This window comes from the organism of the source record quoted next, unplaced genomic scaffold (genome assembly GCF_019419815.1).
Source record: "Pyrus x bretschneideri cultivar Hongxiangsu unplaced genomic scaffold, Pyrus_bretschneideri_v1 Contig28, whole genome shotgun sequence".
NCBI classification, from domain to species: domain Eukaryota; kingdom Viridiplantae; phylum Streptophyta; class Magnoliopsida; order Rosales; family Rosaceae; genus Pyrus; species Pyrus x bretschneideri.
Window position 1 is genome coordinate 2738548 of NW_025999590.1, and position 17832 is coordinate 2756379.

General features: G+C 37.2%; 2 protein-coding genes across 2 annotated transcripts; both read left to right on the forward strand.

Annotated features, from left to right (window-relative positions):
* Positions 1 to 259: 259 nt before the first annotated feature.
* Positions 260 to 3762, forward strand: LOC103949634 (probable disease resistance protein At4g33300). Its single transcript, XM_048588288.1, has 5 exons — positions 260 to 1076; positions 1400 to 1794; positions 2021 to 2376; positions 2466 to 2671; positions 2772 to 3762. Exons 1-5 carry the CDS (start codon positions 371 to 373, stop codon positions 3581 to 3583), a joined length of 2475 nt encoding a protein of 824 aa, XP_048444245.1. The 5' UTR covers positions 260 to 370; the 3' UTR covers positions 3584 to 3762.
* A 9051-nt stretch (positions 3763 to 12813) lies between these two features.
* Positions 12814 to 17505, forward strand: LOC125479201 (probable disease resistance protein At4g33300). Its single transcript, XM_048588287.1, has 5 exons — positions 12814 to 13612; positions 13932 to 14326; positions 15723 to 16078; positions 16168 to 16373; positions 16475 to 17505. The coding sequence occupies exons 1-5, from the start codon at positions 12913 to 12915 to the stop codon at positions 17293 to 17295; spliced, it is 2478 nt and encodes an 825-aa protein (XP_048444244.1). The 5' UTR covers positions 12814 to 12912; the 3' UTR covers positions 17296 to 17505.
* The last annotated feature ends 327 nt before the right edge of the window (positions 17506 to 17832 follow it).

The following is a 17832-nucleotide window of genomic DNA, read 5'->3' on the forward strand; positions in this document are numbered from 1 at the left end:
GACATTAATCCTTCATATGAGAATCCAACTCCTCCTCACTTTACTTCTCACATATCTTTTGTTAATTTATGTTTTTTGATATTTTTTAATTTATCTGATCTAAAGGTTAAAAATTAAAAAAATTGTGAGAAGTAAAAAATGATGTGTGAATATCACATCCCAACATAAAAGAGGATGGCATATGGCTAAAAAATCATATCTTTGAATAATTTGTTGACTGATTAGCACATGTCACAAATTATATAAAAGAAAGGGATTAAAGTCTTAGAAAGCAGAGAGCATAACTGAGAAGCATCGTGGAAACGCGCTATCCATAACAAGAAAAACCATTTCACCCGCAATAGTCGCACAGCTCCCACCACCACCAACAATGGCTGTGACGGACTTCTTCGTCGGCGAGATCACGACGGAGCTCCTGAAAAATTTAATCGCCCTCTCCCGCAAGTCATGCAACAGCAGAGGAATCGCCGAGGAACTCAAAACCTCAGTCGAGCAGCTCCTCCCCATAATCCAAGAAATCAAGTACTCCGGCGTCGAGCTACCGGCCGAACGGCAATTCCAGCTCGACCGCATGTCGGAAGTTCTCCAGAAGGGCCTTGAACTGGTCCAAAAAATCCTCGCGACACCGCGCTGGAACTTTTACAGGCACGTCCGATTGGCGAAAAAGATGGAGGCTTTGGAGAAGACAGTGTCCAGATTTCTTCAGGGCCCATTACAGCTCCATATTTTGGCCGACGTCCACCACGTTAGGGCGGGGATGGATCAGCGGTTCGACCGGCTTGATTGGTCGAACCGGATGCTGGAACAGCGGCTTGGGACCTTAAAGATTGGGACTTGCGGGGGCGGGGGTGTCGGTAGCGGGTGGATGGAGGAAGCTGTGAGGAGGGTGGAGGAGGAAGGGCAGATGAAGTGGGAGGTGAGCAGTTCGGTGGTGTTGGGATTGGGGGTGGGGATGAAGACGGTGAAGGGAATGATTTTTGGGAGGGAGGATTTGAGGGTCGTTGGAATTTGTGGGATTGGTGGCTCTGGAAAAACCACTCTCGCTAGAGAACTTTGCAAGGATGATCAAGTTAGATGTAAGTAACTGAGTGCCTTTTTCGGATTGCGTACTTGTGATCATAATCGAGTTTGCTATAAGTGCTTTTATTTTATGAGAAACAAATTGAAATTCGTATTGAAAATTCAAGTGCTTTTCAGATGATATAATCGCTTTTTCGCCAATTGTTGTCAAAAGCGTTTTTAGATGAATTTTCAAAAATCTGCTTTGTTTTGCTTCTTTTGAGAATGTTCGTTAATGGGTTTTATAGAACTTGAATTTTCTTTAATGGGTTCTCTAGAATTTGAGTTCTTTAGAATCAAACACTGACTCAGTTTTGTGTTCATCGCCGTTCGAATGCAGCTTATTTCAGTGAGAGAATTCTGTTCCTGACAGTATCACAGTCTCCAGATGTGAACCAGTTGAAGGCCAAGATTGTGCAGTTCATCATGGGGAACCAAATTCTCAGTCCCAATTCTGTGCTTCCCCAATGGAACTTGCAATATGAATGGATAACCACAACGAAAACTCTGGTGGTTTTGGATGATGTGTGGTCACTGGCAGTGCTTGAGCCGCTGCTCTTTAAGATCCCGGGCTGCAAGTTTCTTGTGGTCTCACGTTTCAAATTTCCAAACGTTCTCAATGCCACTTATGATGTTGAGTTGTTGAGGGAAGAAGAAGCACTCTCTCTGTTTTGTCACTCTGCTTTTGGCCAAAAGTCGATTCCCCCGGCTGCTGATAAAAATTTGGTCAAGCAGGTACTATCTTAGTGCCCGTTTGCAATTCTTTCCGCTCATAAGCACTTTTGCTAGAATACAATTGCTTCTTTGAAAAGCTCTAAAAAGTGATTCTATAATGCATAATCACTTTCTAAGTTCTACTGCTAAACATAGTCATAAGTCTCCAATCTCCTTTTTCAGCTAATCAAAATGGGTTATTTTGTGTTTCTTTAGATCGGCAACTGATTGTTTTCTTGAACTTTAGATTGTTAACGAGTGCAAGCGGCTTCCTTTGGCTCTCAAAGTGATTGGAGCTTCACTGAAGGACCAGCCTGAATTGTGTTGGGCAAATGCAAGGAGCAAGTTGTCGAAAGGGGAAGCTTTTTGTGAGTCCCATGAGAACAATCTACTTAAACGTATGGCAACGAGTCTCGACTGCTTATCCAAAAATGTTAAATCATGTTTCTTGGATTTGGGTGCGTTTCCAGAAGACAAGAAGATCCCTCTTGATGTCCTTACCAATATGTGGGTTGAAATACATGGTATCGACGAAGAAGAAGCTTTTGCTATTCTTGTCGAGCTTTCGAACAAAAATCTCCTCACCCTAGTGAAAGATGCACGGTACGATGCTTAAAGTTCGGTACTTGATTTCTTTTACTTCAGTGTGATTAGTTTCTGTTTTGAACCCTTTGATTAAATTAATGTTGCAGAGTTGGAGACATATATAGCAGTTGCTATGACATATCTGTTACACAACATGATGTGCTGAGGGACCTTGCTCTTCATTTGAGCAATGATGGCAGCGTGAACGAACGCAGTCGATTGCTTATGCCAAGAAGAGAGACTGAACTTCCAAGAGAATGGGAGAGGGGTTCAGATCAGCCATTTCACGCGAAGATTGTATCAGTTCATACCGGTATTAACGTGCCTCAGTAATTGCATTATTGATTATGAGGTTATTTGTTATGTTTACTCTTTGGTGCTGATTCAAACCGATTCATCCCTTGATAATGCAGGTGAAATGGAAGAGATGGACTGGTTCCAGATGGAGTTTCCCAAATGTGAAGTGCTGATTTTGAATTTTTCATCGGACGAGGAGTACCGTCTTCCTCCTTTCATTGAAAACATGCCAAAGTTGAGGGCATTGATAATCATGAATTACAGTACGTCAAATTGCATCCTAAATGGCTTTTCAGTCTTCTCAAACTTAACCAACTTGAGAAGCCTCTGGCTCGAAAAAGTATTTGTCCCTCAGTTATCTACCATCCCCCTGAAAAATCTGAGGAAAATCTATATAATCCTATGCAAGATCAGTAATAGCCTTGATCAATCAGCCTTTCCTCGGCTCACAGAGCTCACCATCGATCATTGCGATGACTTATTCCAGCTGCCTTTGTGCATTTGCGCAATGCCTTCTCTCAAGAACTTGAGCGTAACCAACTGCCACAGCCTATACCAGCTCCCAGCTGATTTGGGAAAGCTGCAGTCTCTACAGATCCTGAGGCTATATGCGTGTCCGGCACTGCAGACGCTTCCGGCCAGCATTTGCGAGTTACTTCGCTTGAAGTACATTGACATTTCCCAATGTGTAAATTTGAGATGCCTTCCCATGGACATTGGTAAGTTAGCAAGTTTGGAAAAGATTGAAATGAGGGAATGTTCACAAATTAGCAATCTACCGAAATCCGCTGCAACGTTACAGTCTCTGCGCCGTGTAGTGTGCGACGAGGATATTTCTTGGTTGTGGAGAGACGCAGAGAACGCATTGCCGGAGCTTCATGTTCAGGTGGTGGAGAAACATTTCGATCTGGACTGGCTCGACGAATGAGCAAATTGTTGCACCATTACCAATAGTAATTTGTTTGGATTGTGATGTAAATAGGAAATCATTTGTTCATACGAAGTTAAATAATAGGAATTGAGATCCTCTTCAGATTTATGTGTCTGGGGTTAAGGATGAGGAGATCCAACAGACTCATTTTAAATATTGCGGCTCTCATTAGCCTATCTCATTGGTCTAACTTACACAAATTAAGGACGCGAATCGTTTTTTGCAACGGATCGGATTTTCTTGTCTTTGTGCTCTAGACACAGAGGTCCAGAGAGGAGGTTGATTCAAATAAATAGGGAGAAAAAAAAATAGAGGATTATCCTGCAAGTGGTGTTTCTGTGGTACTGTTTTCTTTGAAGATGTCAGAAGTCGTCGGAAGTGCCGTCTTTAGTGACAGTCAACTGAGGATAGGCGGCTAAGAAGCAACAGAGTGACTTATTTCGCAAGGACTTTATCCTGAAGCCAAAATTTAGGACAAGCACTTTTGAAATATTTATAACGTCTGATTGACTTCAGTTGGGGTCCAATTTTATTGAGAGTGTTTGAATTAGTACTGGTTTGATACTGAGGTGCTTTTATAAAAAGTGGGTATAAAAAAGCTGAGCTCAAAAATATGCTTGGTAAACACTTAAAAACAGCTTATTTTCATAATTTTAGGTGAAAAAAGCTGAGAACGTGAAGCAGAAAAAATGAGCTTATTCTCACACCACAGTAGAAACAATTTTTTTTTTAAACCACAACAATACTAAACCAGCGCTTAGTCAACCCTCATCCCACGATCCCATTCATCCCACTTATTCCCTCCCCCTAATAAGGAGAAAAACTTGTACGTGGCTTGGCTTGCCACTGGACTTCGTTGAGTGGCATTACAATCCACTCAAAACTCGTTATGTGATAAGTCTTAAATATAATCTTTTATCATTCTTTTATATTTAAAAATTTTATAATAATTTTTTTAACTAATTAATATTATATATATATATATATATTAATGTTATGTTTCCTTTTTTATTTCTTTCCCCCAATTTTTTTTTCTTCCCAAATCACCCCACCCCCCCCCAAAAAAAACACTTTGTTTTGCCATAGGTGTCTTAGGTTTCAGTACTCCCTCCCCTTTCTTTCTTTCCCAGTTTTGTTTCCTTCTTTCTTTAAAAAAAAAAAAAAAAAAGTTCTGCACCCACTCCAATTTTATCATGGAAAGCAACCAAGAATGTGCAAGTTTCTTTTCTTTCTTTATACAATAGTTGCTTTGATCATATGACATGAATAATCCACATATATAGCTGTATTAGGGTTTTTTTTTCTTCTTTTAATTGGGGGTTTTTGGGTTCGGATGAGGGTTTTTGGTTTTTTATACTTATAATATGAATTAGGGTATCTGTTATGTTCACTACCTTCTTTATTATGAGTCTTTAATTAATATGTTAGTTTAATCTTTGATTTTTTTTTTTTTTTTCAATTGATAGGTTGCTGTTGAGGCAATGGAGTTTGAAGAAGATATAAAAATCGGAATGATGGTGCATTCAAATGCTGAAGCTTTTCAAGTATGCAATGCTTATACTTTGAGGAAGGGGTTCAGTCTTCGTAAAGGGCATATTAGAAGAAATAAATCAAATAATGTTACGCAATGAGATTTTTTTTTTTTTTTTTTTTTTTTAAAAGAAAGAAAGAAACGAAACTGGGAAAGAAAGAAAGGGGAGGGAGTCCTAAGACCTACGGCAAAACAAAGTTGGGGGGGGGGGATTTGGGAAGAAAAAAATAGGGGGAAAGAAATAAAAAACGAAACATAACATTAATATATATAATATATTAATTAGTTAAAAAAATAACTATAAAAATTTTAAATATAAAAGAATGGTAAAAGTTTATATTTAAGACTTGCCACGTGGCGAATTTTAAGTAGATTGTAGTGCCACTAACGAAGTCCAGTGGCAAGCCAAGCCCCACACAAGTTTTTCTCCCTAATAAGACTTTAGCACATGACACCACACCCAATATTAAAAATAATTGATTAATTTCAAGATTCTAAAAGACATTAGGCGTTAGTCGAACGGTAAGCAAAGGTTTAGCACCTAAGCCCCTAGGCGAAGCTTAGACGGGCTAGATAGATTTAAGTAAATTTATAAAATATCATATAAATAAGTGTTTATTTATACTTAGAAAAACATATACTTATAATGTATTGATAATTTAAAAAAAAAATGTAAATAAAGTGTAGAGACCTAATTAGTTTATTGGGAAAAAGGGACATGCAAAGCATAAGGTACATCGAATATCAAGCTACAAAGCCTTCTATACCCTTCATCTTAAAGCCAAAATATCATCACATATTCACCAAACAAAATATAAAAAATAGAAAGAAAAAATGCTTCTTTGACTTTTCAACAGCTTCCTACTTCTAGTCTACACAAAAAAAGTTGCAGTGCATTAGTTTCTCTCTCTTCGTACTCGTCAAAGTTCGGCGGTCTAGGTTTGAGTAAAAACCAGTATTTTTCAGGAAAATGCATAAAATTTCTTTTTTTTATTTTATTTGTAAAGTTCTAAAATTGGGTTCGAAACCATCGTTCTGAGTTTTTGATTGTTGGGTTTTGAATCTTTCTATCTAGGTCTCTCTGTTTCGGCTTCATAAATTGTTGGGACTCTCTTTTGATATGGAGGTCGATGAATGGCGTGTACGACTGTGCGATTAGGAACTTTGGGGTTGCTGGCTTTTGGGTTTGTAGGATGCACTGAGCTTATGGGTTTAAAGTCTGAGATGAAAGCTTCTTGGTTTGCACAAAGCTTCTGGGTTTTTGGTTTTGCACAAAGCTTCTAGTTTCTAGGTTCCGACTAGCATTCCGCCTAGACCGCCTAGAGCCGCCTAGGGCCGCCTAGGTGGCCAACTAGACCCTCCCCGATTTTATTGAATGTTTTGTCCAAAATCGCCATGGAAGCTCATCGCTGAGCTCCTAGGCCGATTTTTAGATCACTGATTAATTTAAACTTCTGGACTAACTTAATAACAACGGTTGATTTTTAAATCATCATTGTCAAGGTTCACCTAAAATATTTTTTTCTTTTTAAGAAAAACATTCAAGGGAACTTTATTGATAACGAAGAAAGAAGTTACATTGATGTAAATCTAACCTTACATAATATAAGCAAAATGGATAAAAGAGAATTACGTAAAGAAGAAGGGGACATAAATTCTACTTCTAGAAATGAAAACAATAAAGAGATATGAAAAGGACAGGGCAACATGAAACCTAACATTTCTAAATCCAAACCTAAAGGTCTAAACCTACAAAGAGATTGAGCAACATCACAGGGTTAAGGGGAAAAAAAAAAAGAAAAAAGTGAGATAAACATGTATTCTAAGATGCACATTATTTTGAGAAGCGGAAGCCAGTAGTCAACATAATCTATATGCTGAGATTCACATTGATTTGAGAAGCGGAAACCATGGAAACTAACATAGTCCGAATGAGCCACTGGTGAAGGGGAAAAATCATTTAACTATTTCATTATTGTACCAAGCAAAAAAATATTACGTCTCTCTACTGATCCAATTGCTGTTAAATAAGTAAACTCTTTTGATTTGACTGAATTTTCGCAAAATAAGATCTTTCAAGAAAAACTAAAATTATCGATTCATATCATGAGAAATTTTATACAATCAGTACAAAAGAATCTTCAACGCCAGGTATTAACTTGGTTTATGCAACTTTCTCAGTTATTACAAAACTGTTAATAATATAATCTAAATTACAACGTCATTGAGGAGATTCGAGCATACAACGTGACGTTTGTAAGAGATGGAAACAAAGAGATATATCGTAAGATAGCAAAGCAGGCTATGAAACCGTATTATATATGCAATGAACCTTTATTTTCAGTGGTGTTTTATCTTGCCAAGCTTATAAATATGATGACCATAAAGAAGATTTCAAGCTGCCGAATCCCTTGGCAGAGGAAGCTTGCTGCATATCTATGAAACAATTTCTGGTTTTTCTTCCGAGGCTAATAACAACGATGACACTGAGCTACAAAATTGGAATGAGAAATATGGGCCAGTTTAATACAATAAGCCCAAATAAACCTTGGGTGCACGTTTTCATATTTTCATAATCACCCGGGGTCTCAGTTATCTTTTTCTATTGTCCTCTATGAAAGTCTAGATTTGGCTTATCTTTAGCTGCGCATCCTGAAATTTCATTTTTAATCTCACTTTACTCTTTGTAATTCAAAAACGTCATTTAACTTCTTGAAACTTAAAATTCGCTTTACTTTACCCCTTGAAACTTGAAGTTCGCTTCACATTACTTTAAATCAGTTAATTTCTTATGTGAGTTTGATTTGGGTGCGGCAGGCTAATCAATTTATTTTTTTTATTTTTTTCATCTCTTCAATTTCTTTTAAACTTAATATTCTTTGATTATTTAATTTTAAAGCATCATGAAGATTTATAACCAAAATTATTGCACATGCGGGCCTCACATATGTTTTAGAAGGCGAGCTATAAGTTTTAGGAAGAAGAGAGTCCACAAATCAAAGTGAAAAGAACTTTTAGTTTTCAGGGGGTAAAGTGGTGAGTTTTGAGTTATAGGGGGCAAAGTGAGATTAAAATAGAGTTCTGGGGGACGTAACTGAAAATAAGCCTTCAGATTTCTCATATTTTTAGAGAAGGAAATCAAATTGCTAATTGTGTAGCTAATTATGGTGTTGATCACTAAAATGTTAATTGGTGGGATTCATGCCATTCTTGTGCTGATCACTCATAAAAATTATGCATAATAGCATAGGGAGATTATATTCACATACCCCAAATTACTCCTCTCACATCCTTTTAATTTTTTAATATTTTTCTATCAAGTGTTAGTGGTGTGTATAAACTATTAAAAAAATTAAAAAGGTGTGGGAGAAGTAATTTGATGTGTGTGAATATAATCTCTCAATAGCATAATATAAAAGACTATTTGATTGTTGAGACCAAATTATAATAACTTAGTAATAGTGGTTGGAAAACTTTTCGCTCCCCCTTTTTACGATCCGATATCTTACTAATCAAGACATCCAACCATTCACCCCTTTGTTGCGCATGAGACTACCTAAAACTTTTGCATTTAGAGGCAAACTTTTGCATTTCTCCACCATTTCTTTTACTAATATCGTCAAACATCTTAGACTCGTCTACTTGTCTAGTAGAAAACAACATGGGGTTGAAGAGTAAAATACTCGGCTCCCCTAAAATGATCATGTCACTTGTTGATCTCATCATATGAACAACATAATGTTGTCTTATGGTTACCAATATTCTACTATCTTTAGCACTCCTTTGAATAAGCGGTATCCTTAATTGGGATGAGGATCCTCTCTAGATTCTCTTTGTGGGGATCTTAGGGATTCTCACATTATAGCCGTTTATCATATATCGTGCAACTAGTTTTCGTTAGATACTATTTGTATTTAATTTTAAATAAAAAAATTCAAATGATTTTTTACTACACAACGTATGATGAATGGCTCAGATATGAGGATTTCTAAAATTTCCACAATTTGGATCCGAATAGGATCCAAATCCCCTTAATTGATCCAACTTTTCATGGTCATGGGTCCACACGACATCTAGGATGATGAAAAACCTCTTGCCCTCAAGGATGTTGACATAGACATGACTCAGCTGATCATTTGAACTAAGTGTGTCATCACCGCTTATGGTCGGCAATCTTATTTTCTCTACCATCAATCACCAACACCCTAGAGATGTCCGACATGGGGAGAAGTCTCTTGTCGTTTAGGTACTTGTTGTATGCCGTCTTCATTGCGTTGAAACACATGCGTGTTTCTTCTTTGCTCGTCAATCACACTTAACCTCTAATTCAAATCTTTTGTCTTGTTGGCGAGGCCATGGCGAAAACAAAAGCAACTAGCGGTGACAGGGAAAGTTAGCTGCTGCTTCTTGCTCTTAGGAACAACAACATTTTCAGCGCTTTTCGTTCCTGCTGCTCAGCTACTTGTTTCAGCATGCCAGAGTTCTACTCCTCCAGCACGTCCACCACTTTCATGATATATGGTTGTGCTGCTGCCACTGTATATTCTATCGGTGGAAATATCAGCCGCAAACCTTAATTAAAATATCACCGTCGATAAAAATATCAATGTATAAATTTGTAGAAATATCGATGGATACTTTAGAGGTTGTCAAACATTTTTTGGATGAAATATAAGAGTTTCTCTAAACTTGTGTGGGGGTAGGTGAGGATGTAGCCAAGTGGATCAAGGCAGTGGATTGTGAATCCACCAAGCGCGGGTTCAATCCCCGTCGTTTGCCCATCAATAAATGGACCATTTGTTACGGATATTTAACTGTTGCGTCAGAAATATCGACGATATCCGTCGATTTTAACTTAAGTTTAAGAGTTTCTCCTATATAGAGTGTAAGGGTGGAGCTACAAATTTCTTTATGAGGGGGCAAGCTAAAAAAATTATCCTAAAATCAAATGATATTTTTTGCTACATTCGTATTGTATGCAAAAACTTGGGCTTAACTTTTGTATTTGTATACTTTAAAATTTGTTTAGCATGAACTCTATTGAGTTATCAATTACAAACTGCCAAAATTACAAAAAATCATCCAATTTCACATATATTTAGGTGCAAACACTGGAAGAAGACAGAAATCTTGATACATAAGCTACCTCAACTAGCACAAAACAAAACAAAGAAAGTAGAAGTAAAGGTATCTTAGAAAAATTGATTGAAAACAATATAAAGCCCATGAATCAAAGCACAATAATCTTGAACAAAATAACATAACAATTCTTATGGTAATTTTTATATTTTTAGTTGTGCTAAATACTCACTAAGCTAATTCCATTAAACATAATTCTTCTTGCACCTTTTTCGTCTATTATATTAGGCAACACACTAAAGTACATACATATTGCTACAAATCCTTCCTGGGCTATAGCTCACCACAGCTTTTGTTGTGGCTCCACCAGTGATAGAGTGAAGTTCAAATTCATCTCCCATTTTCATATCTTCTCTAATTTTTTGAACATTTCCACAAAAATATTAACCGTATAGAAGAAATTTTAAACACTATGAACATACCACCGGTTTTCAATAACAGAGACAATGTTTCCTGCACCCTAACCCAACAACGGTGATTCTCATTGGATAACAAAATGACCATCTTGTCCTTGCTCAGAAGTATGGTAGTCTATTTTCAATCTCGAAAGTCGTCAAGCATGGATTTGGATTTCATCCGTATTTTTTTATGGGGATTTTAGAGATCATTATATTTTATCTGTTCATTACATATTATGCAGTAAAAGTATTTTGATTTTTTTATTTAAATATAAATATAAATAATATAATATGAAATGATTAGAATATCAAAGAGAATCCAAGAATATCCTCATCGGTCAAGCATTAGAGAAAAAGACGACAGTCCTACAAACATACAAATTAAATTGGCGGAGTAAAAAGCAGCCAAGCACCTTCATCATGGCATCATTACCTGCACCACGTCAACCTCAAAAAGCAATTGAAATGATATATTCATTGACTTAAAAGTCTTTGTGTGTACTTTCGGAATTGAATCTGCTTTGGATCTTAATATTCAGAGCTCAGGTATCATTTTATCTGGATTACTAATTAGTATGTAAAAGAAATCAAAGTCGTTGATTTTGTATGGTAGGCTAAGAAAATGAGTTAATAAGAACAATTGGATTGAATTTATGCTACTTAGATGAAGTGATCCCTAAGCTCAGGACACAGGTCTGGAGCATATCCAATTCTTTTACATTAGGGTTTAAAGTTTAGGGTTTAGGTCTTGCATCGCATAACTTGTATGTTAGGAATTCGGATCCTCCCAGGTACTTTTTGTGAGGATCTTTAGAATCCGTCAATCATTTCTGTTTCTTGTACATTATGTGATCAAAAATTATTTTAAATATTTTTATTTAAAATTAAAAACAAACAATATTTGATAAAAACTGATCGTATGATGTACAATGAACAAACATGATTTACAAATCCTCAGAATCTTCACAAAATAATCAGTAAAGGATCCTATTGGGCATGTTAGGTGAGGGAGCCACTCATCCTAGCAAACAAAAGGACTTTTGTCACTATGAATACGACAATTGAAAATGTTAAAAAGACTATCTGTAGAATAAAATTTACAAATTATATAATATGTCATTAATAAAAAAGGAATACGTTTATCAATTTTTATTTAATTTAATTTATAAAAATTTTGTGTATAAATTTAATTTTCCTAACATTACCCTTGTATAAATAAACATCTCCTACTCCTGTTGTCACTATACTTCTCTTGCAATGCACTCTGCACTGACAACAAAAATTTCTCTTTGGCGTCACTAACTACGAATGCAAAAGGCTACTTACTATACATAAGCAAATATTCAATTAATCAGCAAAATTGTAAATCTTAACATAACAGGGGACATCAACTTACATGAAAAGAGTTCATGGCCACTGTTGACAACCATATACATATCATTGTTTTATTAAAACTAGACATCAAACTGATGATAAACCCGTGTATAAGTCATTCTCATGACAAAGTGGTATCAAAGCAGCTCACACAATGAGTAAATGGGGTTAGATAAGACCATCAAAATACACATGGTTTTGTTGTGATAACAGATGACATATACTTCAATTTGTCAAAGACGTTCATCCTTGCATACGAGAATTCAACTCCTCGTCGTATATTGAGAATTTTTTTACTGCGATGGAAACACGGGTACTACATCATATGTTTTTATATAAATGGTGAAATTTTTTATTTTTGAAGTTATTAACTTTTTAACACACATATCACACTATTTGTATAATGATACGTGATATACCATCTCGTGTGCCAATTACATTGAAAAATCTCTCGTCATACATTATCGTTTGTATAAAAAAAGTAAATTAAAAGTGATGACATACCAACGGGATCCTCTTCAGATCTTTTTGGTGAGGATTCTGGAATTTGTAAATCGTGTCCATTTATTGTACATTGTCTAGTTAATTTTTGTTAAGTATTATTTATATTTATTTTTAAATAAAAATATTTAAAATAATATCTGACCTAATAATATACGAAGAATAAACACGGTATACAAATTCTCGGAATCCTAACAAAAAAATCCAGCCAGGATCTGGACTCGATGACACATGCTGAAAAAGCCGTGTTTAAACAAATATATTACTTTTTACACATATCTATATCATCCTTTTAATTGGATTATGGAAATGCTGTCTCCATAACAAGACAAACCAATTCACCCGCCATAGTCGCACAGCTCCCACCACCACCAACAAGGGCAATGACGGACTTCTTCGTCGAAGAGGTCACGACGGAGCTCCTGAAAACCTTAATCGCCATCTCCCGCAAATCATGCCACAGCAGAGGAACCGCCGAGCAACTCAAATCCTCAATCGAGGAGCTCCTCCCCATAATTCAAGAAATCAAGTACTCCGGCGTCGAGCTACCGGCCGAACGGCAGTTCCAGCTCAACCGCCTGTCGGAAGTTCTCCAGAACGGCCTCAAACTGGCCCGAAAAGTCCTCGCGTCGCCGCGTTGGAACTTGTACAAGAACGTCCAATTGGCGAAAAAGCTGGAGTCTTTTCAGAAGACGGTGTCCAGATTTCTTCAGGGCCCATTGCAGGTCCATATCTTGGCCGACGTCCACCACATTAGGGCGGAGGTGACTCAGCGGTTCGACCGGCTTGATTGGTCAAGCCGGACGATGGAACAGCGGCTTGGGGCCTTAAAGATTGGGACTTGTGTCGGCGGGGGTGGCGGTGGCGGGTGGATGGAGGAGGCTGTGAGGAGGGTGGAGGAGGAAGGGCAGATGAAGTGGGAGGTGAGCAGTTCGGTGGTGTTGGGATTGGGGGTGGGGATGAAGACGGTGAAGGGAATGATTTTTGGGAGGGAGGACTTGAGGGTCGTCGGGATTTGTGGGATTGGTGGCTCTGGAAAAACCACTCTCGCCAGAGAGCTTTGCAAGGATGATCAAGTTAGATGTAAGTAACTGAGTGTCTGTTTCTAATTGCTTACTTGTGAAGTTGTGATCCTAATCGATTTTGCTAGAAGTGCTTTTATTTTATTACAAATAAGTTGAATTTTTTTTGGAAAATTCAAGTGCTTTTCAGATGATATAATCGCTTTTTCGCCGAACGTAGTCAGAAGCGTTTTTAGCTGAATTTTCCAAACTCTGCTTTGTTTTGCTCTTTTGAGAGGGGTTTTCTAAAATTTGAATTTGCTTTAATGGGTTCTCTAGAATTTGAGTTTTCTTTAGAATCAAACGCTGACTCTGTTTTGTGCTCATCCGACCGAATGCAGCTTATTTCAGTGAGAGAATTCTGTTCCTGACGGTATCACAGTCTCCAGATGTGAACCAGTTGAAGGCCAAGATTGTGCAGTTCATCATGGGGAACCAAGTTCTCTGTCCCAATTCTGTGCTTCCCCAATGGAACTTGCAATACGAGTGCATCACCGCAACGAAAACTCTGGTGGTTTTGGATGATGTGTGGTCACTGCAAGTGCTTGAGCCGCTGCTCTTTAAAATCCCGGGCTGCAAGTTTCTTGTGGTCTCACGTTTCAAATTCCCAACCGTTCTCGATGCCACTTATGATGTGCAGTTGTTGAGGGAAGAAGAAGCACTCTCTCTGTTTTGTCACTCTGCTTTTGGCCAAAACTCCATTCCTTCCGCGACTGATAAAAATTTGGTCAAGCAGGTACAATCTAAGCGCATTTGCTAGAATACAATTGCCTCTCTGAAAACCTCTAGAAAGTGCTTCTATAATGCACAATCACTTCTCTAAGACCATCTCCCATCTTCGAGTGAAATATAAAATTTTTAGTCCAAAAAGTTTAAGTTTTAATTTATAAACAGTTTTTGTGCTTCAACCATTCTGACTTAAAATTTTAGCTCAAAATTATTAAAGAATGAATTTAGGTTTTTTTAAAAAATTAACTTAAAAAAAAATTATGTAGACTAACCTAAATTAATTTTATGAATATTTTAATCTAAAAATATTTAAATTCCGATAAATATTGAAAAATCATTAAATCGACACATAAAACTCATGAAGCATTATGGAAAAATCACTAAATTGGATCATTAATAAACCATGATTAATAGAAATGGTTTTGGAAGATGGTAGAAAAAAAAAATTGGAAGAATTGTATGAGAAAAATGAGTTTTGTGTGGATGTTTGAAAAAATACATCGGTATTCATAGAGTTTTTGAGTGAATTTTGAGTTAAATAATTTTTTTTTAATTATTCTAGCCTTTGGATTTAAATTTGGGATATTCGATCTTTTTTTACTGTTAGATTTAATCATATTCAATCTCAGCTCATGGATTCAATAAATATATAAATATAAAACTAAAAAAAAAAAAGATTGAACGTGGATCGTTTGATCAACCAACAACCTATTTAAATCAGATCGCACAATAAAAAATAGAGTCGTTTAGCCTCATATTTGCATGGCAACAAGTGGGTTAGGCTCATGATTGCATCGCAACAAGTGGGCAGCAAGCCCACATGGGTGTGTCGGGTGACTTGCTGGGCTTGGCGCACACCCTTTCCCGACGGGACCTGGATTGTCTGTCCTTCCCATCTCATACCCTTCCCATCTCCATCTATTTCTGTGGTCACGATTAAGTCACGTCAACATTTTATATTCCCATTGCCTTTTATTTTATTATTTTTATAAAAAATTAATATAAAATGTTGACGTGGTTTAACTGTGACCACAAAAAATAGGAGGGGATGTGAATGGTATGGGATGGGAGGGCAGACAATCCAGGTGACGGGTGAATTTCACTTGTCATTTCTCACTCTCACATGGACTCCACTACTAACCTTGGCCTAAATCTTGGCCGAAATTTGGCTTTTTTTTTTTTTTTTTTTTAGTTTTAATACTTAACCCCATTTTAGAATAAGCGTTTGGATGAAATGAGGGAGGCATACAAGGGAAAATTTAGAACTTACTCTAGGGGTTGGAGTTGGTCTAAGTTCTACAGCCAAACGTGGTCACAAGCCTCTAATCTCCATTTTCTGCTAATCAAAATGGGTTATCTTATGTTTCTTCACATCGGTAACTGATTGTTTTCTTGAAATTTAGATTGTTAACGAGTGTAAGCGGCTTCCTTCGGCTCTCAAAGTGATTGGAGCTTCATTGAAAGACCAGCCTGAATTGTGTTGGGCAAATGCAAGGAGCAAGTTGTCGAAAGGGGAAGCATTTTGTGAGTCCCATGAGAACAATTTACTTCAACGGATGGCAACGAGTCTCGACCGCTTATCCAAAAAAGTTAAATCATGTTTCTTGGATTTGGGTGCGTTTCCAGAAGACAAGAAGATCCCTCTTAATGTTCTTACCAATATGTGGGTTGAAATACATGGCATTGACGAAGAAGAAGCGTTTGCTATTCTTGTCGAGCTTTCGAACAAAAATCTCCTCACCCTAGCGAAAGATGCAAGGTACGATGCTTAAAGTTCGGTACTTTGTTTCTTTTACTTGAGTGTGATTAGTTTCTGATTTGAACCCTTTGATTATATTGATGTTGCAGAGATGGAGACATATATAGCAGTTGCTACGACATATCTGTTACACAGCATGATGTGCTGAGGGACCTTGCTCTTCATTTGAGCAATGATGGCAGCATGAACGAACGCAGTCGATTGCTTATGCCAAGAAGAGAGACTGAACTTCCAAGAGAATGGGAGCGGGATTCCGATCAGCCATTTTACGCTAAGATTGTATCAGTTCATACCGGTATTAACATGTTTCAGTAATTGCATTTATCAATTATGAGGTTATTCCTTATGTTCACTCTTTCGTGCTGATTTAAACCGATTCATCACTTGATTATGCAGGTGAAATGAAAGAGATGGACTGGTTCCAGATGGAGTTTCCCAAATGTGAAGTGCTGATTTTGAATTTTTCATCCGCCGATGAGTACCTTATGCCTCCTTTCATTGCAAACATGCCAAAGTTGAGGGCATTGATAATCATGAATTACAGTACTTCGAATGCCATCCTAGGTGGCTTTTCAGTCTTCCCAGATTTATCCAACTTGAGAAGCCTCTGGCTCGAAAAAGTATCTGTCCCTCGATTATCTACCATCCCCTTGAAAAATTTGAGGAAAATTTATATAATCCGATGCAAGATCAGTAATAGCCTTGATCAATCTGCCTTTCCTCGGCTTACAGAGCTCACGATTGATCATTGCAATGACTTATTCCAGCTGCCTTCGTGCATTTGCGCAATGCCTTCGCTCAAGAACTTGAGCGTAACCAACTGCCACAGCCTATGCCACCTCCCAGCTGATTTGGGAAAGCTGCAATCTCTACAGATCCTAAGGCTGTGCGCCTGTCCGGCACTGCAGACGCTTCCGGGCAGCATTTGCGAGCTACTTCGCTTGAAGTACATGGACATTTCCCAATGTGTAAATTTGAGATGCTTTCCCATGGACATTGGTAAGCTAGCAAGTTTGGAAAAGATTGACATGAGGGAATGTTCACAAATTAGCAATCTGCCGAAATCCGCTGCAGCGTTACAGTCTCTGCGCCGTGTAGTATGCGACGAGGATATTTCTTGGATGTGGAGAGATGCAGAGAAGGCATTGCCGGAGCTTCATGTGATAGAAAATTGGGGTAGTTCGCAGGATCAGAAACAGATGTCGTTAGACTATTGATCACAATATGGTGTGAAGGATATGGACAGAGAGTGAATATGGAATTGAATTGAATAAATCTGACAGAAAGGGATTTGATAAATATATAGAGATGGAAGTAATCTTTCTGGGGGAGTTGTGTTCTTCAAGAGAAGTTATAACTTCTTAGGTTGAAATACAACTGTTCATTTCTTTTAATTAATTAATTAATTAATTATATTATTTCCTTTATTAATTAATTAATTTATTTCATTACAATCATATGTATATTAGTACAGCAATGTTATGGTGTACCTTCACATATGATTACACATATTGTGAAAACCATGTTATCATAATCATATTCCAACATCTCCCACTTGATTATGATGACATAAATGGTTTCCTATTTTGATTTGTTTCTCAAGAGTATTACTCATAAACAAATTGAATGTAACAACAGATACGTGGCTTCTTTACGTGGTGTGCAACATTCCACTGAATCTGATAACATTTTACTATTTAGTAAAATGACATCATATCCAAGTAACTAGGGAAAAAACAATCCATACTCGGTTA